This window comes from Hylobates moloch, unplaced genomic scaffold (assembly GCF_009828535.3).
Source record: "Hylobates moloch isolate HMO894 unplaced genomic scaffold, HMol_V3 SCAFFOLD_18, whole genome shotgun sequence".
Classification (NCBI taxonomy): Eukaryota; Metazoa; Chordata; class Mammalia; order Primates; family Hylobatidae; genus Hylobates; species Hylobates moloch.
Genome location: NW_026652293.1, coordinates 79,622,113 through 79,649,494, shown reverse-complemented (window position 1 = coordinate 79,649,494; position 27,382 = coordinate 79,622,113). Strand labels below are relative to the sequence as shown.

The 27,382-nt window shown below is 41.9% G+C and overlaps 2 protein-coding genes across 4 annotated transcripts in view; both read left to right on the top strand.

The window, feature by feature from the left end:
* Window positions 1-864: 864 nt before the first annotated feature.
* ZNF124 (zinc finger protein 124) lies at window positions 865-27,382 on the top strand. 3 transcript variants are annotated; one of them, XM_058430682.1, is made up of 5 exons: window positions 865-931; window positions 3,517-3,642; window positions 23,445-23,571; window positions 24,194-24,254; window positions 26,045-27,382. In XM_058430682.1, exons 2-5 carry the CDS (start codon window positions 3,556-3,558, stop codon window positions 26,694-26,696), a joined length of 927 nt encoding a protein of 308 aa, XP_058286665.1. In that variant the 5' UTR covers window positions 865-931; window positions 3,517-3,555; the 3' UTR covers window positions 26,697-27,382. The 3 variants fall into 3 exon arrangements, with proteins under 3 accessions (XP_058286665.1, XP_031992155.1, XP_031992153.1); XM_032136264.2 differs by lacking the exons at window positions 865-931; window positions 3,517-3,642 and adding an exon at window positions 3,958-4,139 and having other exon boundaries at window positions 26,055-27,382; XM_032136262.3 differs by lacking the exons at window positions 865-931; window positions 3,517-3,642 and adding an exon at window positions 3,958-4,139.
* ZNF669 (zinc finger protein 669) overlaps window positions 24,197-27,382 on the top strand; it is a 49,493-nt gene continuing 46,307 nt past the window's right edge. Inside the window, exon 1 of the mRNA XM_058430679.1 lies at window positions 24,197-24,254. The gene's annotated coding sequence lies outside the window, so the exon portion shown is untranslated. The remainder of the gene's footprint in view (window positions 24,255-27,382) is intronic.

Genomic DNA, 27,382 nt, shown 5'->3' with positions numbered 1-27,382 from the left:
TTATAGCTCCAGTAAAAGAATACTTGGACATGGACTATTAATATATGTGCAATTACTTATAAACTACATGTCCATATAAATTTGTTAATAAAACACATGGAAGCCATATAACAAAAAGAGATAAAATAGGAAATCTGATGTTTTATTCTCTTACCCTAACATATATTTAGCTCACCCCATGTGTTTCACACCCTTCTCTCTACAAATAACGATCACATGCTGAAAAATGCTTTATCTGCTGAATCATCAGATGGAGTCTCTCTCCAACAGATGCTTTATGTGCAATAATGAAAAGAGGAAGGGGAAGATAAGAGAATGGAGAAAAAGATACTGTACCAGTCAGAACGTGGAGTCAGAACGTAGTATCAGGATGTGGAGTCAGAATGTGGTGAAATCACATCGTAGTTTTCTACATGAGAATGTCTGCTGGAGCTGTAGGAAGAAGTTCTGGGTAAAGGATCAGGTGTGTTCTTAGAAGACCCTCCTGTCTGCTGCTGGAACACATCACCTGTTTATTCGTCCTCCATTTCCCGCTTTGCAGGTGTGTCAGTTTCACTGAGTGACCATCCGTAAAATCCAAATCAGATTTTCTTCATGGCCAAACCCTGCCATTCACCATAGGCTTCCACTCCTTCATTCAGCGATGTGTGCTTCTTTCCCTTCAACTGTGCCCCAGAACCACCCTACCCTCCACCTTCACATTCACAGAATTGTTGTTCTGTCTTGACTCACTTTTTCCTGTCACAGCAGAGCACTGAAAGTCTCTTAAGTTACAGCTTCACAACAGAAGTCTAAAGTCTGCACAGAACCAGCAAATCTGCAGCCATAGGAGCAGCAGAATGACGAGGCGGCAGAGCTTTATTCTATGTTTTCATCCCCATTCCTACAACAGCAGCAGCAGCAGCAACAACTGCTACTACTTCTAATTGTGGTAAAAATACTTAGAATAATAATGCATAATAATAATTTGTAGTCGACATTTTTGGTTTATATATGATTATTTGTAAAGTTCTACAATTTACCTTTAGTAATATACACATAACCTTTGTCATAAACATCAGGACCCTAAAACACCACACCTGATGAATGAATCTCACCTATGGACCTAAGGTCTTCACCTGCTGGTGCAGGCGCTCTCACCACTGCATCTCCAAACAGAGGATCTGGTCCACCTTCTGAGTCATACAGTAGCCCCGACCCCCACATGATCTATTTGAGGTCTTGGAAAACAACCTTGCCTTGTTAAAAATCAAAGGATGGGCCGGGCGCGGTGGCTCACGCCTGTAATCCCAGCACTTTGGGAGGCCGAGGCGGGCTGATCACAAGTCAGGAGATGGAGACCATCCTGGCTAACACGATGAAACCCCGTCTCTACTAAAAATACAAAAAAATTAGCCGGGCGTGGTAGCGGGTGCCTGTAGTCCCAGCTACTCGGGAGGCTGAGGCAGGAGAATGGCGTGAACCCGGGAGGTGGAGCTTGCAGTGAGCCAAGATTGCACCACTGCACTCCAGCCTGGGCAACAGAGCGAGACTCCGTCTGAAAAAAAAAAAAAAATGTCAAAGGATGGCTTCAAATTGTATTCAGCTGTTTCGTTAAATTGCAGCAGGAAGAAATTTTTCTCAGCAGGTCTATTTTTATGCCACTTGCTTTCAGAGTAAGAGGTTATTTCAGACACAGTGGTTTGATTTAGTCTGTTGAAAATTGTAAATAGTCTACAAACAACAAAAATGGATGAATAGAATTTGCGTTCATGTGGAGTGCATCATCTGTGCTTTTAAATTTATCCTATGAAAAGAAATAAAAATATATAATATCGAACATTGGTTTCCTAAATTAGGAAATCAACCATTTCCTTAAATTATTCCAAGTTCTTCCGAGACGGTTCAGAAGCATTCTCTGGAGGCAGTTGTTCCAAACGGCGAAGTATACTAGATGGATCAGAATCTCACAGGATTCTTGCTTTTATTGCAGAAGAGTTACTTTCCAGGACTTCAAACATTTAGAGAAGCTGCTTGATTCGTGTGGCTTACAGAGGTGCATGGGCTTTGGAGTCACGAAAAGTTAATCCTGAGTCCCAGCCCAGCCTCTTAGTAGCTGTGAGGCTTTGGGCAACTTCCTTGTCTTGGAAAGTTATATAAACGTCATCTGCAATAAAAGGCATGATACTGATTGCAAAAGTGGCAGCAATTCTTCATCCCTTCCTGTATTTATGCCCTTTGTGATGTGCTTTTATAGCTGCTTTCATTGAGAGGCAGAATCTGTTTCCCAAACCCTGAATCTCACTTGCCTTTTTTGCTCTGGCCAGTAGAAAGCTGTGAATATGACTGTGTGCCAGTTTGGGACCAAGGCACAAAAGCTCTTGAATGCTTTTGCTTTTTATTTCACAACCCTGTCATCTCCATGATAACAAGTCCATGTTAGCCTGCTAGAGGATGAGATACTATAGGGAGGAAAACCAAAGTGCCACAGTTGACAGGCAGCTCACCCTCAGAAGCAGCACTGCCTAGTCAACCAGCAGCTGACCACACGTGCCTGAAAGGGCCCGGCTGAGACCAAAAGAATGGCTCAGCTGAGCCCAGCCTAGAAGGTGGACCAGCTCAATCTAAGAAGTTTTGGGGAGTTTTACCATGAAGCAATAGGTAATACGTACACCTAGCGCAGACAGGATGCCAGGATTCAATGACATGTTGATTACAAGTTACCAGGCAAACACATACAATCAGTACACCCTGTATGTACTGATTTCCTTTTCCCTTTATGTAAAGTTGGATCTCTGGTTAGACGGTGTTGAGCCATACAGAAGTGCATGTAGACATGCATGCATGTGATTGGTGCTTAAACTCACACACTTAAATTCCACACCACAGGAGGAAACAGAAAACCACAGCCTGACCATTAGGGCCAAAGCCAAATTGCAAAATGAGAAGTTTGTCTTTAATGTATTCCCTCCACATCTAAAGTCCTGAGGTTAAGGCTGTGGACAAATCTGAAGACAGGAGTTTTCTTCTCCTGGGGCCCCTCGTCTGTTTTTCACTGTCTTATCTATAGAAGAGGCTGGGCCCCTGGCAACAGCAGGTGGGAAATAGTAGACTCCCGCTAGACACTTCTTTATTGCAGCCCACTTCTGTCTCTGGGCACTGTCTCTGCCACCCTTGGGCCCGAGGAGAGATGTTAGCAGAAAGAGGGCGTTCCCTCACCTCTAGCAGAAAAGAGGGGCTCCAGCCCTTCACTCCCTGAGGTCAGGGGAGCCAGAGCCCTCAAACCTGCACTTCAGTGCGACAGTCATTGCCCACAGGGGTCTAATTAGCGCCTAGAATGTGGCTGGTCTGAATTGGTACATGCTGGAAGTTTAAAACGCAGAGTGACTTTGAAAGATTTAGTACCAAAAAACAAAGAACAACAAAAAATCCTTCATTAATATTGTATTGATCATATATTTATAATATTTTGTATATATTGAGTTAAAGTATTACAATCAATTTTACCTGTTTATTCCTCTTTTCTGTTGCTACTAGAAATTTTAAAATGACACCTGTGGCTCGCGTGTGATTTCTATGGAAATTGCTGCCATGGAGGATTTCTTCCCTTTTCAAAACTCGGGCTCCTCGTACTGCTTCCTCAGAAGACCAGAGGCCATGAAGGTTAATAAGTCTGAAATTTTAAAAGAATTATTATTCTATTGTTTCCTATTTTAAATATCATATATATTATTCGCAAATGAATGTAACGTTGTTTACAAGGTTAAGTGTATATAAATGAATGTCCCCTAGGCAAGGCTGGGACAGCCCTCCCGGAAAAGAACTGTAGCCAGAACGCTGCCTCATTCAGACACGCGTGGGAGCGTGTCACCTGTCACTAAGGGCCTGAGGGGGCGGGGCCTGAGGCCCCACCCAATCAGCGGCACCGGGGCGGGGACTGCCTAATCGAGCGCTCCGCTAGAAAACCCGAGGCGGCTTCCGGGTCTGCCCGGCCTTTGTCTCTCGCGTCTGCACGTGCGTGGCTCGGTCAGTAGCCGCTGCGCTTCTCCTTCGCTCTGGGCGGTTCAGGGGGCTCTGCCGCAGCCGGGGTCCTCTTGTGACCTGCATGTACTGGGGGATTCGCAGGGAGGATGTCGGGACACCCCGGAAGCTGGGAAACGGTGAGTTGCGCCGCCGGGGGTCTGGAGAAGGGAAGGGGCTGTGGCGGCCCCGGGCCCCGGGCTCCCAGCGGTCGGCTCCCGAGGGCGGACCCGGGTCCCTGCTGGCGCGGCGCGGCGCGGCCCTCGGTCCTTTCTGGCGCCCGGCAGGGCTGGGCGGGCAGCGGCACCTCGGGCTGCCGTCCCGTCTCTGCACGGCGACTTCCGTCCTGCCCGAATCCGCTTCCCTCCCCGGGATCCTGCAGTGAGACCGGAGGCGCCTCAGGGGAGAGGCCCGGCGCGGTGTGCGGGCTCGCGCCTGCGAGGAGCTGTGGCCACTGGCGTTTCCAGTCCCTCCTTAATCCTGTTAAAAATTAAACTGAGGTTTAATTAAAGCGTTACAGAGTTTGAGCAAACAGCGATTCATGAGTAGGGGAGCACCCAGCCACGGTTTTCGGTTTGTGGGCCACCGGACGGTCTTGATGGAAAGGCTTTTATAAATGTGTAAGGAAGCAAACCAAATTTATTTATTCTTTCTTTTAATGATTGGGGTGGGGGGGGGGGTCTCCCTATGTTGCCCAGGCTGGTCTTGAACTCCTCCTGGTCTCAGCCTCCTAAAGTGCTGGGATTACCCCGCGCAGCCCAAAGCAACCCCAGTGTGATAATTGGTTATAATTATGTAGTTCTGTTATTCGGATTATTCAGGTGGCTGGTTCCCGGTTATGTAATCAGAGGTAAATTGCTGATTTGGGGTTGGTTACGTTTGCTTTCCCTTCAAGTTAATTACTAAACAAGAAAGGCATGAAGTACCTTTAGGTTTTCTTGGTGAGGAACTCGGCACCATCGTCACTTTAAGGGAGGAGACCACCCCCCATATTGTCTTATGCCCAATTTCTGCCTCCAAAGAAAGAAGAACTAAAAACTAAAAGGCAGAAACGAAATCCACAGGCAGACAGCCCGGCGCCGCGCCCTGGGTCTGGTTACAGATCGACCCCTGAGCTAACCGCTTGTGTTATATGTAGATTCCAGACGTTGTATGGAAAAGCCCTGTGAAAATCCCTGTCCTGTTCTGTTCTGATTACCGGTGCATGCAGCCCCCAGTCACATACCCCCTGCTTGCCCAATCGATCACGACCCTCTCACGTGGACCCCCTTAGAGTTGTAGGCCCTTAAAAGGGACAGGAATTGCTCACTTGGGGAGCTCTGTTTTTGGAGATTTGAGTCTTGCCAAAGCTCCCGGCCGAATAAAGCCCTTCCTTCTTTAACGCGGTGTAGGAGGGCTTTTGTCTGCAGCTTGTCCTGCTACAACTTCAGTCTAATTTATTCCTATTTAATCATTTTCCACAAGGGTACTGGTTTCCCCTGCATTTTCGAAATGTAAGGCAAGCAGGGTCTCAAATCCATGACCGTATTCCCCAGCCTAACTTCTAGAACTTGCAGTAAAATTCTAACTGTCCAGTTTTTCCTCATACTCTCAAACTCCAACTTCCCCTCTCCAATTTACATTATTAACTATTTGTTCTTTATTGTGCATTTGAACCTGATGCAGTATTTTGTTTATCGTGTTTTCACTGAGCAGTGAGGAGCTGTTTCTGAACATTTCTCGTGAAAACAGAATAATCACCTGATCTAATCCTCTATAAAAAATTCTTTGTACCTGTCCTCCTTTTGTCTTCCCTAGGCACACTCACAAACGTCTTTGGATGGAGGTTTCCCTTTGGAACCTTCACGTGGTGATGTGTCCTCAGCCACCCTCCTGTCTTTTCTGGGTCCTGGGTTCAAAACTCTTTGAGGATGACCTAATGTGCCCACACTGGCCGTGTCTCTTGGAGTGTCATAAATAGTGAATGTCAGCCGTTGGGTCCTCTTCTTCCAGAAGACAAGGTGAGGTTGAGGGGTGGAGCCTCTCAGAGGAGCAGCTGGATGGCATGAATCCCCTGGGACTGAGAGGAGTCTCCTGGGATACTCTTCTATACTCTTACTCTAAAAAGCTAATCCACTGGGACTTAGATTTTTTTTTTTCTCTTAGCCCCGTTATCACTCCTTAGCGACAAAATGCTGGTCAGGCAGTCGGATACTGGTATTGAGGGAGGAAAGAATTTCTGCCCTCTGGATTGTCTCATACTTGTGAAGGGAGAACAGCTATTCCAAAGTACAAGGAAACCTCACCCCGCAGTGAGGCAGGAGCCTGAAAAGCAACATGCATTTGGGGCACAGTGGGGACACGGTGCAGTTTTGTGGGGGGAGGGTGGGCATTGAGTACTTCCCTGAGCAGGATGGGGTGGGAGAATTCAGGCGATGAGATGGTCTGACTTCACCCTTGAGTCAGCCGTGTCCGTGCTTGTCAGTACTGCTACTCCTTGTGTTTGTCACCTTGAAAATATTTGTTCACTTATTTTAACTAGTTTTTCACTGATTGAAAAATACATTTTATCAGTACAGCTTGAGAGATAAGAAAATATTTTCAAAAGGCCAAGAAAGAGGTGGATATCAGAAAAATATCAGATATCTAGTCATATATTTCATTTGTTAAAAATTGTTAAATGGCTTTTTTCTTCCCCAGAGGGAGTGTAGTAAGTTTCACAGGTTTATTCTTTTCTGGGGGTGGTTTCAACCCAAATTCCAGGGCTTAGCTTTGGGAATGCTACCAGGGAAAAACAGGGACACTGTCTTCCATTATGGCTGCAGAAAAATACGTTTTCACAAGAAAGTATACTCACTAACAAACTCACTAAAGCATCAGTTCCACCTTTGTGCCGAGCGGGGATTTTGTGACAGTGGATGACTCTGTTTCCTGTTACCTGGATGTCCAAGTTTAATGGTAAATCTGTGGGTGGGGACTTGGCATTTTTAGATGTGTTAATATCGAAATAATTTCTTTATGAAATACTTTGCTATCGTAGAAATAACTGACTTGTTTATTGTATGAAAGGAATACTTCTGCTTTTCCTGTTGAGGTATGAAATGTAAGTGCCTTACAATTTTATTCCCTCCAACAAACATACAAACTGAGTTTGAGTGATTTTGCTGGACGCTTCAAACACTGAGTATTTTTTCATTTAAAACAAAGTGGGGGCCGGGCACAGTGGCTCACGCCTGTAATCCCAGCACTTTGGGAGGCTGAGGTGGGCGGATCACTTGTCAAGAGTTCGAGACCAGCCTGAGCAACATGTTAAAACCCTGTATCTCCTAAAAATACAAAAATTAGCCGGGTGTGATGGTGCACACCTGTAATCCCAGCTACTTGGGAGGCTGAGGCAGGAGAATCACTTGAACCTGGGAGGCGGAGATTGCAGTGAGCAGAGAACATGACATTACACTCCAGCCTGGGTGACAGAGAAAGACTCCATCTCAAAAAATAAAATAAAATATAAATAAAATGTGGGCTGGGTGTGGTGGCTCATGCCTGTAATCCCACCCCTTTGGGAGGCTGAGGCAAGAGGATCACTGGAGCCCAAGAGTTTGAGACCAGCCTAGGCAACATAGCAAGATTCTGTCTCTACAAAAAGTAGAAAAAAAGCCAAGTTTGGTGGCACGTGCCTGTAGTCCCAGCTACTTGGAAGGCTGAGGTGGGAGGATGGCTTGGGTCCAGGAGGTTGAGGTTGCAGTGAGCCATCATTGCACCACTGCACTCCAGTCTGGGTAATAGTGAAACCCTGTCTCGAGAATGATAGTAATAATAATAAAGAATAATAACAATTCTTTTAAATCATAATTATTGTTTTAAAATCATAATATAAATATTGATATATCAATATAATATTAATTATTAAATATAATTATTATCATGGTTTAAAAAATGAATAACCTTGACTGGAGAGCAGAAACATGAGCTTAGTGACTTACAGCTAAGGCCAATTTTGAGGCTGTAGGAGGAGGCTGTTGAAGACCCTGTTGGTTCTTCCTGGGGGTCTGTCCTGCTCACAGCAACCATGAAAGGAGCCCTTTATACTAACAGAGGCTACAAGGCCCTGGAGAGCTGAGGATCCACAGGCAGATGAGGCTGCTCTTGGGATGGGAGGGGGGTTGGGATGCCTTTTCTAAGGGTATAATTGTTACTGTCCCGGGACTGTTGCAGTAAAATTCTAAATTTCCAGTTCCTTCCTCACACCCTCAAACTCCAGCTTCCCTTCTCCTATGTACACCATTATTAACTTATTATTTATCAAGTAATTTCAAATTTAGGTTAAAAGTAACTTTAAAGGAGTATTGCAATGTGGAAAAGGACGAAATATAAGATCTGTGAGCATCTCAAAGGTTAGGCAGAAAAGGGCTTTCTTTCTTAGGGAGGAGCAAACGTGATTAGAAAGGAGTTGGGAGGGAGAGAGCAGGATGGAGGTGGCAAAATCAGATCTTAGATCAGAGACTGTTTCACCCTGAAGTCAGCCTGTTCTTAGGAAAGATGCAAAGAGGGCTTATATGTTGGCTGAGGCTGAGTGAGAGTCAGAGTCTGGGGGCCTGGGGATAGGAGAGAAAGTTAAAGTTGGGATAACAGATATTTTGTTCTGACTACTGAAGAGAAAAATGCTCATCTAATTGTTTATGAGGCCAAAAAAAAAGAATTTGCAGAGTTTGTGTCTGGCTTTGTGAGGTAAAAAAGGAAGCATCATCTAAGTCACAATGAAAAGGATGTTTTTTTTTTTTTTTTTTTTCTTGCTCTGTCGCCCAGGCTGGAGTGCAGTGGCGCGATCTCGGCTCACTGCAAGCTCTGCCTCCCGGGTTCACGCCATTCTCCTGCCTCAGCCTCTCCGAGTAGCTGGGACTACAGGCGCCCGCCACCACGCCTGGCTAATTTTTTGTATTTTTAGTAGAGACGGGGTTTCACCATGGTCTCGATCTCCTGACCTCGTGATCCGCCCGCCTCGGCCTCCCAAAGTGCTGGGATTACAAGCGTGAGCCACCACGCCCGGCTAATTTTTTTTCTGTATTTTTAGTAGAGACGGGGTTTCACTGTGTTAGCCAGGGTGGTCTCCATCTCCTGACCTCGTGATCTACCCGCCTCGGCCTTTCAAAGTGCTGGGATTACAGGCGTGAGCCACCGCGCCCAGCCTGAAAAGGATGTTTCTTTGCAGTAAGCTGCTCTTGATACATGGAAATGATAGGGGATTTCTTTAATCACAGCTGTGTACCAGGGTTACCCACCCACCCTACCTTTCCCTGCCCCTTTTGCTCACCCTATACATTTTTTCCCTTGGGCTGTTTCGGAGTTGTATCCTTTATAATAAACTGTAAACATAAATAAAGTGATTTGCTGAGTTCTGTGAGTAGTTCTGTCAAATTATTAAACTTGAGGAGGGAGTTATGGAAGTGGGTAGTTCATAGGTAGTAGCTCAGAAGTATAAATGGCCCTGGGGCTTGGGACAAGCATCTGTAGTGGGGGCAGTGTTGTGGGACTGAGCCCCAAACATGTGGAGTCTGCGCTGACCCCAGTGGTTCCAAATTGAGTTGCACATTCAGTTGTGTTGGAGAATTGGTTGGTGTTCAGCAACCTTCACACATTTAGTGTCAGAAGAAAAGACATCACATGTCAGAACCTCAAGCTGACTCCCAGTGACTGGTCACTGGAGAGAACTGAGACCCTGGAGGAAGGAGCCTTTTCACCCTGTGAGGAGGGGACAGTCAGGAGTGGGGAGCTCCCAGAATTAAATGTTCTGGCTGCTCAGGTTTTCCTCATTCACTGCCTAGGAGTGAGCCACCCTGGGCTACCTCTTCACAGTGAGGGTGATCCCTAAGCTTATGAACATGAATATAAGATTTGTATTTTCTTATTTGAAAATCCAGGTTAATAGATGTGATCTGAAAAAGCAAAGGTAATTCTTGAAATAAATTGTTTTATGCTAAATTCAAATAACAAGAATGTAAAGAGTCATGGACTCACCACGCAGGGGAACAGAGAGGCCTTGGGCACTTCTGGTGTGTCTCCCTGATCCCATCTATCTTCTGCCCACAGGGGTGATCACAGTCCTGATTCTTTGTTTATTCTTTTCTTTTTTTTTTTTTTTTTTTTTTTTTTTTATGAGAGGGAGCCTTGCTCTGTCGCCCAGGCTAGAGTGCAGTGGCGTGATCTTGGCTCACTGCAACCTTCACCTCCTGGGTTCAAGCAATTCACCTGCCTCAGCCTCCTGAGTAGCTTAGATTACAAGTGCCTGCCACCACGCCTGGCCAGTTTTTGTATTTTTAGTAGAGACGGGTTTTCACCATGTTGGTCAGGCTGGTCTTGAACTCCTGACCTCAGGTGATCTGCCCGCCTTAGCCTCCCAAAGTGCTGGGATTACAGGCGTGAGCCACCATGCCTGGCCTCTTTTTTTATTCTTTGTAGCTTTTTTTTGTGTGGTTTCTTTGCCTCAATCTGTTGCACACGTGCTGATCCCTGAGGGTGGGGGAGTCAACCAATTTACTCACCCATTCCGTTGCTTAAGGGACTGGAGTAGTTTCAAGTTTGTTTTTAATGTGGTTGACGATGTTATTCTTGGTTTTGTCCCCAAGTGCTAACAGTTTATAAATATATTACTTATTGGGAAAAAATTGCTGGGTTATAGATGATGGATACATTCAGATTTCCTAGGAACTGTCAGTGGAATGTACAGATTTGCTGCTTGACTATTCATGCCTGTGCTTTTACTCCTTTTCAGTATTTATTCAGGCTAGATGTGGTGGCTCACACCTGTAATCTCAGTGCTTTGGGAGACTGAGGCAGGAGGATCACCTGAGGCCAGGAGTTTGATACCAGCCTGGCAACATAACAAGACCCCCATCTCTAGAAAAAAATAAAAAATAAACATGAGTTTGGCATGGTGGCACCTGCCTAGCTACTGGGGTGGCTAAGGCAGGAGGATTGCTGGAGTCTAGGAGTCTGAGGTTACAGTGAGCTGTAATCGAGCCACCGCACTCCATCCTGGGTGACAGAGATACCTTGTCTTTAAAAAAAATTGTTCTTGTTTATTTCTGTGTGATTATATATTGCTTTTTACTAATTACCATTAGCTTTGAGCATTTGTGTGTGTGGTCTTTCATCTTCTTTGAAATAGTTTTTCATCATTTTCTCACATTTTACCTGTTTGCATGTTTATTGCTTTTGTCGTTTGTGTGTATGTTTTTGTAAAACATACTCCAAACACTAATCCATATTCATTTGTAAAGACTGTAAATATTTTTTCCCAGGTTACATTTTGTTTTTCACTTCATTCTGCAGTTGATGGACAGTTCTTAATTTTAGAACAGTTGAACTTGTCAGTCTTGTCTTTGGGGCTTTATTTTCTCACATAAGAACCTGATAGACAGGAGGGCTTGCTGAGCTCACAGAGTTAACTCTTAGGGTCTCCCTGCCTCATCACCAGGGAACAGTCCCCACTGAAGCTGTATTTCAGGTGTCAGAGTCTGGCTCCCAAGCTCGAAATATATTTAACTTTCCGAATGTGGGTTTTCATTGTGAACTGTGGGTGAAGCTGACTCCTCTTCTGAGCCAGTTTAAACGTTTGCTTTTCTTCTCTTTTAATTTCTCTATAGACTGTTGCTGTCATATAACTCTAGTTTTTGCATATATTTCATAAATTTAGTTCTTTGTCAGTGTCTTTTTATTTTTTTTTGTCTTTTTATTTTTTTTTATTTTTTGGCTGAATATGAGCAGATGGAGGAATAGGGTTTGAGAAAGCCTTGCCTATGGGCCCACAGCCTCCTCCCAAATTCCAAAGCCTGGTCCGGGCAACCGTCCTTTTCTTAGGTCAGGATGGCTCTGTTGGTCACTGAGTCTGTGCTTCCCTGTGCTCATGTGTGACCCTGTGTTCAGGAGGAGGAAGCAGTAAGAGTTTAAGGACTGCAGGAAGACAGCAGGACCCACTGTGGAAAGCCAAGAGTCCTGGCTTACATGCAAATGTGCCCTAGGTGGGGCCCTTCCCCCAGCTCTCAGGGTGGAAGCCCTGCCTGAATAGGGCTGTAGCCGAAAACCTGGGATTCGGACCTAATTTAGTCACGTGGTTGGTAGCATCCCCTGTCACTCACAGTTGGAGGGGGCAGGGCCGGGAGTCCTGTACAATCAGGGGCACTGAGTTGGGAACTGTCTAGTCAGCTGCACAGTCAGAGAGGAGGCAGTCGGCCTGGGCCGCTGTCTTTGTGCCTACCCGCTCAGCTTGTGCTCTGATCTCCGTGGCTGTTTCCTGGGCTCTCGGAGGCCCCAGGTGACTCTGCTGCGGTCTCTGTCACCTTGGACTTGCAGGAACTGGAAGATCCCCAGGAAGAAATTTAGGATACCCCAGAAGCCAGGAGTGTGCAGAACCAGGCCTCCCAAGAAGTGGGCGAGGTGTGGGTAAAACCTGCTAGAAACAGCTGTGGCAAGACCCAGGCCGCCCTGCAGTCAGCTCCGGAGTCTGCAGCCCGTCCTCCTTGCTGGTGCAGCCTGGCCTCAGTACCCTCTGGCTGTAGGGCGGGGACTGGGTCTGCAGTGGGGACCTGGGCATCCTGCAGGGATAACAGAATGGTCATCAGGGGAGAGTCCCCACTTGCTGGGGAAGGGATGTTCATACATGGGAGGAGCTTGTGGTTCCTGGGATTCCCAGTCCCTCCTTCTATCACAGTGTCTCTCCTCAACCTGTTTTTTTTTGTGTTTTTTTAATAAAAATTTATTCTAAAAATTTTTATTTAAAAATTTATTCCACAGGGGCCCATTTTCAAGAAGCTGAAGCTGAAGGTGGGAGAGAAGTTTCCTCCCCTTTTCCTTTCTTCTTCGTCTTATTTTCTCCACAGGGTTAAAAAAAAAAAAATGGCCTGGAGCCTCAAGCCTACCCCACAAGAACACAAAGAAACTGAGGTTCCAAAAAGTTACAGCATTTTAATTTCACTTAGAAAAGGGGGAGGAGCCAGAGGGAAAGGGGGTCCCTGGAGTTGGGGGAGGTGCCCCAAGCTGGTGGGACACCCCCTCCCTTAAATAGCTGCCTCAAATGGAGCAGGCCTATAGCATTTAAAAACTCCACAGCCCATTTTATAAAACCAAACAACAACAACAACAAAATCCCTTTTTCTCTGAGACCCAAATATATGTGTGTGTATGTGTATATATATAATTTTTTTCTGGGACAAAAACAAATTCGGAAGCATTAAGCATTAAAGTGACTCTGAAACAAGAAAATGTGAAATTCCCTCCTTCCTTCCCCGTCATTGTGGGTTAACTGGTGCATCCTAAGCCAGGGACCAGCCCCCAGGTGATGGCAGAAGGGAAAGAGGCAAAGAGTGAGGACTCCCCATCCAATCAGCAGCCAGTATGGCTGTGGGCCGCTGTGCCAGGAAACCCACACGCACTTAGGGTTTTTCACGTGGGATGGGGAGTGGGGAAGATGCATTCCTATGCAGTCTTCAGCCAGTTTCAAAGCAAGTGGAGGCAGGGGAAGGAGGGTGGCAGGCAGGGTGTGCAGAAAGGGGATGCGGGTCTTCTGGATCCCTGTGGTCAAGAAGAAGCTTCCTCAGCTGCTGGACAAAGGCTTCAGTTATTTCCTCTGTGACTTTCCGCGGTCTGTTCCTCACCTCTTTCAGAGTCTCCTGTTTCACTCTCTCCGGGTGTGCGTTATCACTGGAGCTGGGCATACAGGCTCAACCCCAGTTTTTATTCCTGGGAGAGACACTGGTGTCATCCAATCCAATGCTGGTATTTTGAGGGAAAGACAGAAATGATTCCTGCCCTCTGGATTCTTTCACACTTCTGAAGGGAAACAACAAGAAAATTTCTTCCCAGGAAGATGACACGAAAACCTGCCAGGAAAACTGCACCTTAGGCACACAGTGGCCACGGTGCAGTGCACTGGGAAGGTGGTCCTTGAGGACCTAGTCTCCAGTGAGGAAACGGGGACCAGAGAATCTCCTGTTTGAGAGATGGTCTCACTTGACATGCGAGTCAAACATCCCTGTGTTCCAGGTAGCGCTGCTCCTCTCTGGGCGGCCCTTTTGCAAAGATGTGTTCATTTATTGGTGCCTTCGGTAAACATGAAATGTATTTCATCAATAGAGCTTTAAAGATAAAATACTTACAAAGAGGCAAAGAAAGAAATGGATTTAAAATATCTACGTATATATGTAGATATTTTATATATACGTAGATATTTTAAATCCACTTTATATATTTAGTTTTTTTAATTAAAAAATTTTTTTACTGTTATATCAATAAATTTGGGGTAGCAGGTGGTTTTTGGTTACAAGGATAAGCTCTTTAGTGGTGATTTCTGAGATTTCGGTCCTGTCACCTGATCAGTGTATGCTGTACCCAATATGTAGTCTTTTGTCCCTCACCGCCTCCCACCCTTGCCCTCAAATCACCAAGGTGCATTATATCATTCTTATGCCTTTGTATCCTCACAGCTTAGCTCCCACTTATAAGTGAGAACATAGAATATTTGGTTTTCCATTCTTGAGTTACTTCACTTAGAATAATGCCTCCAACTCCATCCAAGTTGCTGCAGAGCCCAGTATTTCATTCCTTTTTATGGCTGAGTGGTATTCCACCACATTTTCTCTATCCACTCATTGGTTGATGGGCATTTTAGGTTTGTTCCGTATTTTTGCAGTGGCAAATTGTGCTGCTGTAAACATGCGTGTGCAAGTATTTTTTTGTTTTGTTTTGTTTTGTTTTTTTAATTGAGTCTCACTCTGTCACTCAGGCTGTAGTGCAGTGGCACGATCTTGGCTCACTACAACCTTCCGTCACCTAGGTTCAAGCGATTCTCATGCCTTAGCCTCCCAAGTAACTGGCACTACAGGGATGCACCATGATGCCCGGCTAATTTTTTTTTGTATTTTTAGTAGAGATGGGGTTTTGCCATGTTGGCCAGGCTGGTATCGAACTCCTGACCTCAGGTTATCCACCTGCCTCAGCCTCCCAAAGTGCTGGGATTGCAGGCATGAACCACCACGCCCAGCCGTGTTTTTTTTCATATAATGACTTCTTTTCCTGTGGGTACATACCCAGTAGTGGGATTGCTGAATTGAATGGTAGTTCTACTTTTAGTTCTTTAAGGACTCTTCATACTGTTTTCCACAGCGGTTGTACTAGTTTACACTTCCATCAGCAGCCTAGAAGATTTTCCTTTTCACCACATCCACACCGGCATCCCAGCATCTATTATTTTTTATTTTATGATTATGGCCATTCTTACGGGAGAAAGGTGGTATCTCATTATGGTTTTAATTTGCATTTCCCTGATAGTGATGCTGAGCATTTTTTCATATTTATTGGCTATTTGTATATCTTTTCGAGAACTATTCATGTCCTCTGCCTACTTTTTTGATGGACTTTTTTCTTGCTGATTTGAGTTTTTTGTGAATTCTGGATATTAGTCCTTTGTAGGATGCATAGTTGGTGAAGATTTTCTCCCACTCTGTGGGTTGTCTGTTTACTCTGCTATTTCTTTTGCTGTGCAGAAGCTTTTTAATTTAATTAGGTGCCATTTGTTTATTTTTGTTTTTGTGCATTTGCTTTTGGGTTGTTGGTCATGAGTTCTTTGCCCAAGCCAATGTTTAGAAGAGGTTTTTTTGATATATTTTATTTTCATTCCCCTGAGCGTATGTGGTAACTTTTTGAGGTCTCTTCTCTTCTTTTGGGTAATTTCAAATGAAATTCTAGGGCTTTTAATCAGGAATGGTACCAGGGAAGAGAAATAGGAAAAATCTCTCTTCCTTTATGGTTACAGAAAGTGAATACATTTCCACACACAAAAGTGTGGTACATACATTGGTGAATTACAAAAATTAACCAAAACATCAGTTTGTTTCTTGCAGGGCGAATAATTTGCTAGAGTGGATAAGTCTGTGCTGTCGTCTGTTGCCTGCATTCGACACATCAGTGCTAAATCTGTACAACAACCTTGCCCGATCACTGTGACCAGGATTCCCAATACTGGGTTGAAGGGGAGTGATAAAAGCAGGCGTTCTCCACCGCTCTTTCCTAATCTTGGGAGAATAGGGTTTTTTTGCTTGTTTGTTTTGGTATTTCAGCATTGATGGTGATGTTAGTGCTGGTTTTTCATATTGTAGTTTCCTTTTAGTCCTAGTTTATTGTGTGTTTTTATCATGAGTGGGTCTTAATAATTTGCCAAATACTTTTCCTGCATCAGTTGCAATAGCTACGATATTTCAGTCATTTTGCTCATGTCATGCATTACACTGATTGATTTTTCATATATTGAACCATTTTATTTTAGGGATAAATCTCACTTGGTTTTAGTGTATAATCCTTTTACTATGCTGCTAAATATGGCTTGTTAGTACTTAAGGGAGGATTTCTGCATTAAGTACTTAAGGGAGGATTTCTGCGTTAGTATGCTGCTAAATATGGTTTGTTAGTATTTAAGTGAGGGTTTCTGCATTGTTATAAAGAACATTTATAGCTTGTAGTGTCTGTCCAATTTAGGGGTTCTGATTACTGCATCAATGTCATATAACTGTGAGTCTGTGTAGATTTTCTAATTCTTCATGATTCGTTCTTGGTAGACTGTGTTTCTAGACATTTGTTCACCTCATCAATGTTATCCAACTTGCTGGTGTGTGCCCTCAGAGACTTTTTACATAAGATTTAAGACACAGATTTCTTTTATATGTGTTTTACTCTTATTGTATATGTATTCTGCTTGTTTTGTAAATGTTTATTTTAGATTCGGGGTACATGTACACAATAGCAAATACATGGAATCAACCTAAATGCCCATCAACAGTAGCCTGGACAAAGAAAATGTGGTATATACACATTTGTGAATAATGCTGCAGTGAACCTATGCATGCATATTTCTTTATGGTAGAATGATTTCTATTTCTTTGGATATATACTCAGTAAATGGGATTGCTAGGTTGAATGAGAGTTCTGTTTTAATTTCTTTGAGAAATCGCCACACTGCTTTCCAAAATGAGTGAATTGAATTCCCACTAGCAGTGTATAAGCATTCCCTTTCCTCCACAACCTTACCAGCATCTGGTTTTGTTTTGTTTTCACTTTATTATTTTTTTTTGAGGCAGTGACTTGCTCTGTCACCCAGGCTGGAGTGCAATGGCACGATTTTGGCTTACTGCAGCTTCTGCCTCCTGGGCTCAAGCAGTCATCCCACCTCACCCTCACGAGTAGCTGGGACTATGGGCATGTGCTAACAGGCCCGGCTAATTTTTTTATTGTTTCATAGCGACAATGTCTCACTATATTGTCCAAGCTGGTTTCGAACTCCTGGACTGAAATAATCATCCTGCCTCAACCTCCTGAACTGCTGGGATTACAGGCATGAACCACCATGCCCAGGCTATTTTTTGAGTTTTTAGTAGCAGCATTATGACTGGTATGAGATGGTATCTCATCATGGTTTTAATTTGCATTTCTTTAGTGATTAGTGATAATGTTCATTTTTCTCATGTTTGTTGGCTGTATATCTTTTGAAAAGTGTTCATGTCCTTTTTAATGTTTCATTTTTGTTTCCTTTTTGCTTGTTAATTTATTTAAGTTTCTTATAGATTCTGGATATTGGACCCTTGTTAGATGCATAGTTTGCAGATATTTTCTCTCACTTGCTAGGTTGTCTCTTTAATCCCATTAGTTTGTTTTGCTGTGCAGAAGTTCTTTAATTATGTCCCATTTGTCAATTTTTTCTTTTGTGGCAATCGCTTTGGGCATCTTCATCATGAAATACTTGCCAGGTCCTATGTCCAGTATGATATTTCCTAGGTTATCTTCCAGGGTTTTTATATCTTTAGATTTTTACATTTAAGTCTTTAATCCATCTAAAGTTTACATTTGTATATGGTGTAAGGAAGGGGTCCAGTTTCAATCTTCTGCATGTGGCTAGCCATTTATCCTAGCACCATTTATCGAATAGGAAGTCCTTTCCTCATTGTTTGTTTTTGTTGATTTTGTCAAAAATCAGATGGTTGGCCAGGCGCAGTGGCTCAAGCCTGTAATCCCAGCACTTTAGGAGGCCAAGGCGGGCAGATCATGAGGTCAGATCAAGACCATCCTGGCTAACACAGTGAAACCCTGTCTCTACTAAAAATACAAAAAATTAGCTGGGCGGGGTGGCGGGCGCCTGTAGTCACAGCTACTCGGGAGGCTGAGGCAGGAGAATGGCGTGAACCAGGGAGGCGGAGCTTGCAGTGAGCCGAGATTGCGCCACTGCACTCCAGCCTGGGTGACAGCAAGACTCTGTCTCAAGAAAAAAAAAAAAAATCAGATGGTTGTAGGTGTGCGGCATTATTTCCGGGCTTTCCATTCTGCTCCATCAGTCTGTGTCTGTTTTTATACCATTACCATGCTGTTTTGGTTACAGTAGCTTTGTAGTATAGTTTGAAGTTGGTTAATATGATGCCTCCAAACTTTGTTCTTCTTGCTTGGCTATGTGGGATCTTTATTGGTTCCATATGAATTTTAAAATAGTTTTATCTAATTTGGTGAACAATGTCATTGGTAGTTTGATAGGAATAGTATTGAATCTAAATTGCTTTGGGTAGTTGGACCATTTTAGCAATATTAATTCTTGCTATCAATGAGCATGGAATGTTTTTTCCATTCATTTGTATCATCTCTGGTTTTTTTTTTCCAGCAGCATCTTGTAACTCATCGTAGAGATCTTTCATCTCCTGGTTAGCTATATTCCTAGATATTTTATTCTTTTTGTGGCTCTTGTGAATGGGATTGCCTTCCTGATTTGGCTCTCTGCATGGATATTATTGGTGTATAGAAATGCTACTAATTTTTGTACATTTATTTTCTGTCCTGAAACTGTGCTAAAGTTGTTTATCAGGAGCTTTTCAACAGAGACTGTGGGGTTTTGGGGGGTATAGGATCATATCATTTGCAAACAGAGAAGTTTGATTTCCTGTCTTCCTATTTGGATGCCTTTTATTTCTTTCTCTTCACTGATTGCTTTGGCTAAGACTTTCAGTAGTATGTTAATAGGAGTGGTAAAAGAGGGCATCCTTGTCTTGTTCCAGTTCTCAAGAGCAATGTTTCCAGCTGTTGCCTATTCACTATGATGTTAGCTGTGGGTTTTTCATAGATAGCTCTTATTATTTTGAAGTATGTTTCTCTGATGCCTAGTTTGTTGAGGGTTTTTAACATGAAGGGATGTTGGAATTTATTAAAAGCTTTTTTTGCGTCTATTGAGATGATCATGTGGTTTTTAGTTTTATGTTGTGAATCACATTTGTTGACTTGCGTATATTGAACTGATACATCCAAGGGATAATGCCTACTTAATCGTGGTGGTGGAATAGGTTTTTGGTGTGCTGCTGGATTCGGTTTGCTAGTATTTTACATCTGTGGATTTTTGCATCTATGTTCATCAAGGATATTGGCCTAAAGTTTTCTTTTTCGTTGTTGTATGCCTACCATGTGTTGTATGCCTGCCAGGATGACGCTGGCTGTCATAGAATGAGTTAAGGCGTTTCTTCTCTTTAGTTTCTTAGAATAGTTTCAGAAGGAATGGTACCAGCTCTTCTTAATACATCTGGTAGAATTTAGCTGTGAAACCATCTGGTCCTGGCTTTTCTGTTTGATAGGTTTATTATTACTGATTAAATTTCAGAGCTCATTTTTCTGTTCAGGGATTCCATTTCTTCCTGGTTCAATCTTGGGAGGTTTTTTGTTTCTAGGAATGTATTCGTTTTTCTAGGTTTTCTAGCCTGTATGCATAGAGATGTTTGTAATAATAGCCTCTGAGGGATTTTTTTTTTTTTTTTTAGTTTCTGTGAGTCTGGTGGTAAAACCCTTTTTGTCACTTCTGATTGTGTTTATATGGATCTTCTCTCTTTTTCTTTCCTTTATTAGTCTAGCTAGCAATCTATCTTATTTCAAAAAATTGACTCCTGAAGTTGTTGGTCTTTTGCTTTTTTTTTTGTCTCTCTTTTCTTCAATTCATCTCTGATTTTGTTGTTTTTTTTTTTTTTTTGTCTTCTGCTAGCTTTGGGGTTGGTCTGCTCTTGTTTCTTTAGTTCCTCTAAGTGTAATGTTAGGTTGCTAATTTGAGATCTTTTCAAAGTTTTTGATGTGGGCATTTAGTGCTATAAAATTTCCTCTTAACACTGCCTTAGCAGTGTTCCAGAGATTCTTATATGTTTGTTCTTATTAGTTTCAAATAATTTCTTGGTTTCTACCTTAATTTCATTTTTTTCTTTGGATTTGTTGAGGATTGTTTTATGGCTGAATGTGTGGTTGATTTTAGAGTATGTGCCATGTGCAGCTGAAAAGAATGTATATTCTGTTGTTTTTTGGTGAAGAGTTCTGTAGGTGTCTATTAGGTCCATTTGGTGAAGCGTTGAGTTCAGATCTCAAATATCTCTGTTAGTTTTCTGCCTTTATGATCTAATACCATCAGTGGGGCATTGAAGCCTCCCACCGTTAACTGTGTGGTTAAGTCTCTTTGTAGGTGTGTAAGAACTTGCTGTATGAATCTGAGTGCTCTTGTGTTGGGTGCATACATATTTAGGATAGTTAGGTCCGCTTGTTGGATTGAACCTTTTACCATCATGTAATACCCTTCTTTGTCTTTTTTTGATTGTTTTTGGTTTAAAGTCTGTTTGGTCTGAAATTTGACTAGTAATCCCTGCTTTTTTTTTTTTGCCAAGGGTTAATATATTTTATATATAAGTAAAGATATACAGTCATACATTGCTTAATGTGTTGTTAGGCAGTTTTATAGTGAGAACATAATAGTGTGTACTTACGCAAACCTAGATGGCATAATATACCACACACCTAGGCTATGTGGTATGGCCTATTGCTCCTAGATTTACTTTTTTCTGTTTTCCATTTGTGTTGTAGATTTTTCTCTTATCTCTTTACTTTGAATGTGTGGGCGTCATTGCATGTGAGATGGGTCTCTTGAAGACAGCATAGAATTGGGTTTTGTTTCTCTATCCAGCTTGTCATTTTGCCTTTTAATTGGGGCATTTAGTCCATTTACATTCAAGGTTACTATTTATATGTGTAGATTTGATCTTGTTATTGTGTCGTTAGTTATTATGCAGACTTGTTTGTATGGTTGCTTTATAGTGTCACTGGTCTATGTACTTAAGTGTTTTTGTGGTGGCTGTTAATGGTCTTTCCATATTTAGCACTCCCTTTAGGACCTGTTATAAGGCAGATCTAGTGGGAACAAATTCTCTTAGTTGCTTGTCTGAAAATGATTATGAAGCTTATTTTGGCTGGATGAGAAATTCATGGTTGGAATTTATTTTCCTTAAGAATGCTGAATATAAACTCTGATAATGCACAATAAGTTTTCTGGACATTAGAGAAAAGTTACTGGACTGTAGACTGTGGTAAAGTTCAAATTACTGGGAATAGCAATGGAGTATATCCACTGCCTTGGCCTTCATTTCTGTGTATTTATTTGGTGTGGTAATCACCACTTGAGAGTCTCTAATTTTCGTTCTTCTAAAGAATGTAAACTATTATTTTACATGCCATATTATTTGGCTATTTTATTACCAAGAAAATGGATCTCTTTCCATAAATCGTCTTTTTTCTTGTTATGTATCTTTTGCTTTTTTTCCCCATTTTTAAATCACATTTTCATTCATTTTTACTGTGCACACTAATTTCTTTTATATTGCATGTATTGCAGATTTTTATTTTACTGTTTTTTGTATTTTAATTCCACTAATTTTAATATATTTGAATCTGTCAGTCTCTATTGTTTGCTCCTTTTCTCCTATTCATATGTCAAAAAAAAAACCTCTGTGACTTCTGCAAGTGGTCTATTTGTACTTTTTACATTTGAATATATGACAAATTGATTATTGTCCACCTAATAGAGGTCAATGCAGTCCATTTTTTTCCCAATTAAATACCGGTTAGCTTTGTTCCATGTTTAAAGTGCTTGATACTTCCCTCACTATCCTACAGTGCCTCCTCTGTTATTAGTCAGTTTTCCGTATCAATTCCAGTTCATTAAAGACTATATATGCCTTTCTGTTGGCCTAGTTCTTTATCTCTCTGCTTATACTACACTGCCCTGAATATTATATTTGAAAATCATTGATCTATATTAGGCAAACCATCACACTGTTATTCAGAAGACTTTGACGGTTGTTAGGCGTTTGTTATTTCTGTAGGTTTTGAAAAGTAGTTTCTGCTGAACTGCTAGAAAGTCTGTTTCAGGCATCTATGAAATTTTAAATGAATATCATTTGTAAGAGGTGACATCTAGATGACATTGAGTTTTTTTCTTTGAATGCATGCCTTTTCACTTATCCTGTTGTGCTTTGACATTTTTCAATAGAAATTGTAAAATAATTATTTTTGGATTATTGAATATTGATTATTAGTGTTAATTACCACTTGATTAACTTTGGGCTTGAGTGAACCACTTATAAGCTTCTACACATTTTCTCTTTGTGTAACCACATGGATTGGGCTCAATTTCCCAATTAAAAAGTTGTGACATCATATATGAAATATTGTCTACCAGGGAAGCTCGTCAGATACTCAGTGCTCAGAGTGTGTTTTTGTTTGTTTATTGAGGCTGATCCCCTAGGCACCACTGCTACAATAAAACAATAGACTTTTGGAAAGAAAACAGGGGTTCAGCAAATATCAGATTGTTTAGATAAACTGGTTAGCAACAGTGAGCTACTTTTATCACTTAGGTTGTTGGGATGCCTTTTAAAATGTAAGTTCCCTGATACCAGCAAAAGTTGAACTTTGTAGCAGGTATTTCTAAGGATAAGTAGTCTTGTGACTGCTCATATTAACTCTCTTATGCACACCAGATAGTAAGACTTTGTTATGATATGTACTGCAGGTATATGCTATAAAGAAAAATCATAACAGCAAATATTACTTCCTGGACCCACCAACAAGAAGGGTGTTCCTTCTCTGCTGCTGCCTTGCTGAATAGTTCAACTTCAGCATAAGAACTGCTGGCTGAGCGCAGTGGCTCACGCCTGTAATCCCAGCACTTTGGGAGGCCGAGACAGGTGGATCACAAGGTCAAGAGATCGAGGCCATCCTGGCCAACATGGTGAAACCCTGTCTCTACTAAAAATACAAAAATTAGCTGGGCATGGTGACGTGTGCGTGTAGTCCCAGCTACTTGAGAGGCAGAGGCAGGAGAATCACTTGAGCCCGGGAGGCAGAGATTGCAGTGAGCTGAGATTGCGCCACTGCACTCCAGCTTGGCGACAGAGTGAGACTCCTTCTCAAAAAAAAAACAAAAAAAAAACTGCTGTGTGGGAGAAAGTGTAGGCAGAGTCATAGTTCTAGTGACCAAATTGTGGAATGTTCGCCACAGAATCAGGTGAACATCTTATAATTGACTACAGATTTCCAGTGCTTTCAGTCTCATCCATCCTCTGCAAAAATGTGGAATGTTTTAGAACTCGGTTTCCTTTGAGGATGTGGCTGTGAACTTCACCCAGGAGGAGTGGGCTTTGTTGGATCCTTCCCAGAAGAATCTCTATAGAGATGTGATGCAGGAAACCTTCAGGAATCTGGCTTCCATAGGTAAGAATCAAAATATTTCTTTACTTAGTCAATCAGAGAATAAGTGTGTCATGGTTTTCAATGTCATTCCATGATTTGGAATGTACAAAGGGAACACTTTGATGAATGAATGAGGCATGGACCCAGCATGCAATGACTCTTGTTTCTTAGTCTATTTTTTAATTGTTATAACAGAATACCTGATCCTGGGTAATTTACAAAAATAGTTTTATATTGGTTTATGATTCTAGTGGCTAGAAAGTCCAAGGTTGCATCTGGTAAGGACCTGATGCTACTTCAGCTCAGGGCATGAAGCAGAAGCGAGTGGGCATGTGCAAAGGGATCACACAGCGAGAAAATAAGAGCAATTCTTGGAAGCTAAACTTGCTTTTGTAACATCCTGCCCTCTGGCAACTAATTCAGTCTTGCAAGAGTAAGAGAAAACATGCATTCCCAAGCAAGGACATTAATCTATTAATAAGGAATCTGTACCCATAACACAAACAATGTTGCCATATTGGTGACCAAATTACAGCATTCATTTTGGTGGGTACAAACCATATCCTCAACATAGCACCTAGAGTCTAGTAATTTTTCTACAATTTCAAATAATTTGTAATATATTTCTGGGTCTACATTTTAGGAAACAAAGGGGAAGACCAGAGTATTGAAGATCAGTACAAAAATTCTTCGAGAAATCTAAGGTAATTTGCACTCACAAGAGGAAGCAGTCCCCCTTGGGGTCAATTGTAGTATATAATCATATGTTTAAAGCAAACAAAGCTGGGCATGGCGGCTTACACCTGTAATCCCAGCACTTTGGGATGCTGAGGTGGGCGGATCACCTGAGGTCAGGAGTTTGAGACCAGCCTGACCAACATGGCAAAAACCCGTCTCTACTAAAAATACAAAATTAGCCCAGTGTGATGGTGCATGCCTGTAATCCCTGCTGTTTGAGAGGCTGAGGCAGGAGAATCGCTTGAACCTGGGAGGCAGAGGTTGCAATGAGCCGAGGTTGCGCCATTGCACTCCAGCCAGGGAAACAAGAGCAAAACACCATCTCAGGAAAAAAAACAAGCAAACAAAATAAATTAAAGACAACATCAGTTTATTCTCAAAGTTTTTACCAAAAATATATACTTCAATGTAACATGGATATTAAGTGTTTGCAAAATAGTTCACTTGAAAACAGCATTGTTTTAGTCTACTTGCATTGCTATAAAGGAATACCTAGGCTGAGTAATTTATAATGAAGAGTTTTATTTGGCTAATAGTTCTGCAGGCTTAATGAGAAGCATAAAGCCAGCATCTGCTTCTGATGAGGACCTCAGAGAGCTTCCAGTCATGGCAGAGGGAGAAGGGGAGCTGACATGTCACATGGGGAGAGAAGGAGCAAGAGAGAGAGAAAGGAAGTGCCAAAGTTTTTTTTTTTTTTTTTTTTTTGCTTTGTTTTGTTTTGTTGTTTTGAGACAGAGTCTCACTCTGGTATCCAGACTAGAGTACAGTGGTACAATCTTGGCTCACTGCAACCTCTGCCTCCCGGGTTCAAGCGATTCTCCAGCCTCAGTCTCCCAAGTAGCTGGGATTACAGGAACATGCCACCACACCCAGCTAATTTTTGTATTTTTAGTAGAGACAGCATTTCACCATGTTGGCCAGGCTAGTCTTGAACTCCTGACCTCAAGTGATCTGCCCACCTTGGCCTCCCAAAGTGCTGGGATTACAGGCGTGAGCCACCATGCCTGGCCATATATATTTTTTTTTAAACAATCAGATCTTTCAGGAACTAATAGAGCGAGAAGTCACTCATTACCACAACAGTGCCACTTATGTGGAATCTGCTCCCATGACCCAAATGCCTCACATCAGGTCACACCTCCAACAGGATCAAATTTCAGCATGAAATTTAAAGGGAGTAAATACCGAAACTGTATTCAATACTAATAAACTGCATATGAGAATATTACTGTTTTGTTAATAGCTATAGGGGAGGGAGCCATGTTGTAGACTAATCAATCCATTTATGTTCAACCTGTTTATGTTAGAAAACCTGCACTTTCTCTGATATTGGTAGCAGTGTAAGTTCAGACTTAGTAATAAAAGAAAATAACTAATAAACCATTAATGATGGGGTTGTCATTTTTTGTAGAAGTCATATGATAGACATACTGTGCAAAATTAAGTAAGTCAGTGTAGAAAAACCTCCAGATGCCAAATTTTAATCTGAACAAAAAAATTCCTGCTAGAGTAAAACCACGTGAATGCATGTGTGTGAAAAATTCTTCATACGTCATTCATCCCTTCATAGGCACATCATACCTCACTCTGGAAACAACCTATATGGGTGTGAGGAATGCGGAAAGAAGCTGTGTACATGTAAACAATGTCAGAAAACTTTCCTTTCTGTCACCAGGGTTTACAGAGACACAGTAATGCACACTGGAAATGGACATTATAGTTGTACAATATGTGAGAAAGTTTTTAATATTCCCAGTTCATTTCAGATACATCAGAGAAGTCACACTGGAGAGAAACCCTATGAATGTATGGAATGTGGGAAAGCCTTAGGTTTTTCCCGTTCTCTTAATAGACATAAAAGGATTCACACTGGAGAAAAACGCTATGTATGTAAGCAGTGTGGGAAAGCCTTCAGTCGTTCCAGTCACCTTCGTGACCATGAAAGGACTCATACTGGAGAGAAACCCTATGAATGTAAGCACTGTGGGAAAGCCTTCCGTTACTCCAATTGCCTTCACTACCATGAAAGAACTCACACTGGAGAGAAACCTTATGTGTGCATGGAATGTGGCAAAGCATTCAGTTGTCTCAGTTCCTTGCAAGGACATATAAAGGCTCATGCTGGTGAAGAACCCTATCCCTGTAAGCAATGTGGGAAAGCCTTCAGATACGCCAGTTCCCTTCAGAAACATGAGAAAACTCATATTGCACAGAAACCCTATGTATGTAACAATTGTGGTAAAGGCTTCAGATGTTCCAGTTCCCTTCGTGACCATGAAAGGACTCATACTGGAGAGAAACCCTATGAATGTCAGAAATGTGGTAAAGCCTTTAGTCGTGCTAGTACCCTTTGGAAGCATAAAAAAACTCATACTGGAGAAAAGCCCTATAAATGTAAAAAAATGTAAAGGCTTTAATCACTACAGTTTTTGTCAAAAACAGGAACATCACATACTGTTGAGAGAAACTGTGAATGTAAGGTGTAGGAAAGTACTTAATTTTCCCAGATTTCTTCAAATACATGAAAGGAATCAAACTGGAGATAAACCCTATGACTATAAGCAATAAGGTAAAGCATTCAATTTTTCCATTTCTTTTCGAAAACTTGAAAGGACTCACTGAAGAAAATCCGTATGAATGTATAAAATGTGGTAAGGCCTGCAGTTGTTCCAGTGGTATTTGATGGTTATAAAGTAACTCATTCTAGAGAAAAACTTTATGAATGTATCGAATGTGAGAATGCCTTCATTTATCCTATAACTCACTCAGAGACACATGGTAATACATACTCCAGATTGACCTTATAAATAAAAGAATGCCCACCACATTGAAACCCTAGTAGTTTGGGAAATACAGAAAATTCTGAATTTTAACAATTACTTTAAAAGTCATGTGAAAACTCCCACTGGAAATAAATCCTGTAAACGTAAATATTATGGAAAACCTTATGGAAAATAATTATAGTACAATTCCCAAGAAAATTCACTATGTGAATGTTTTAGGAGCTATAAATAAATTGAATATATCAGTTGCTCATTTTTGAAGAGAGTCTCTAGAATATAGATTTTCACTTCTTTTGAAAAAAAAAAACAAA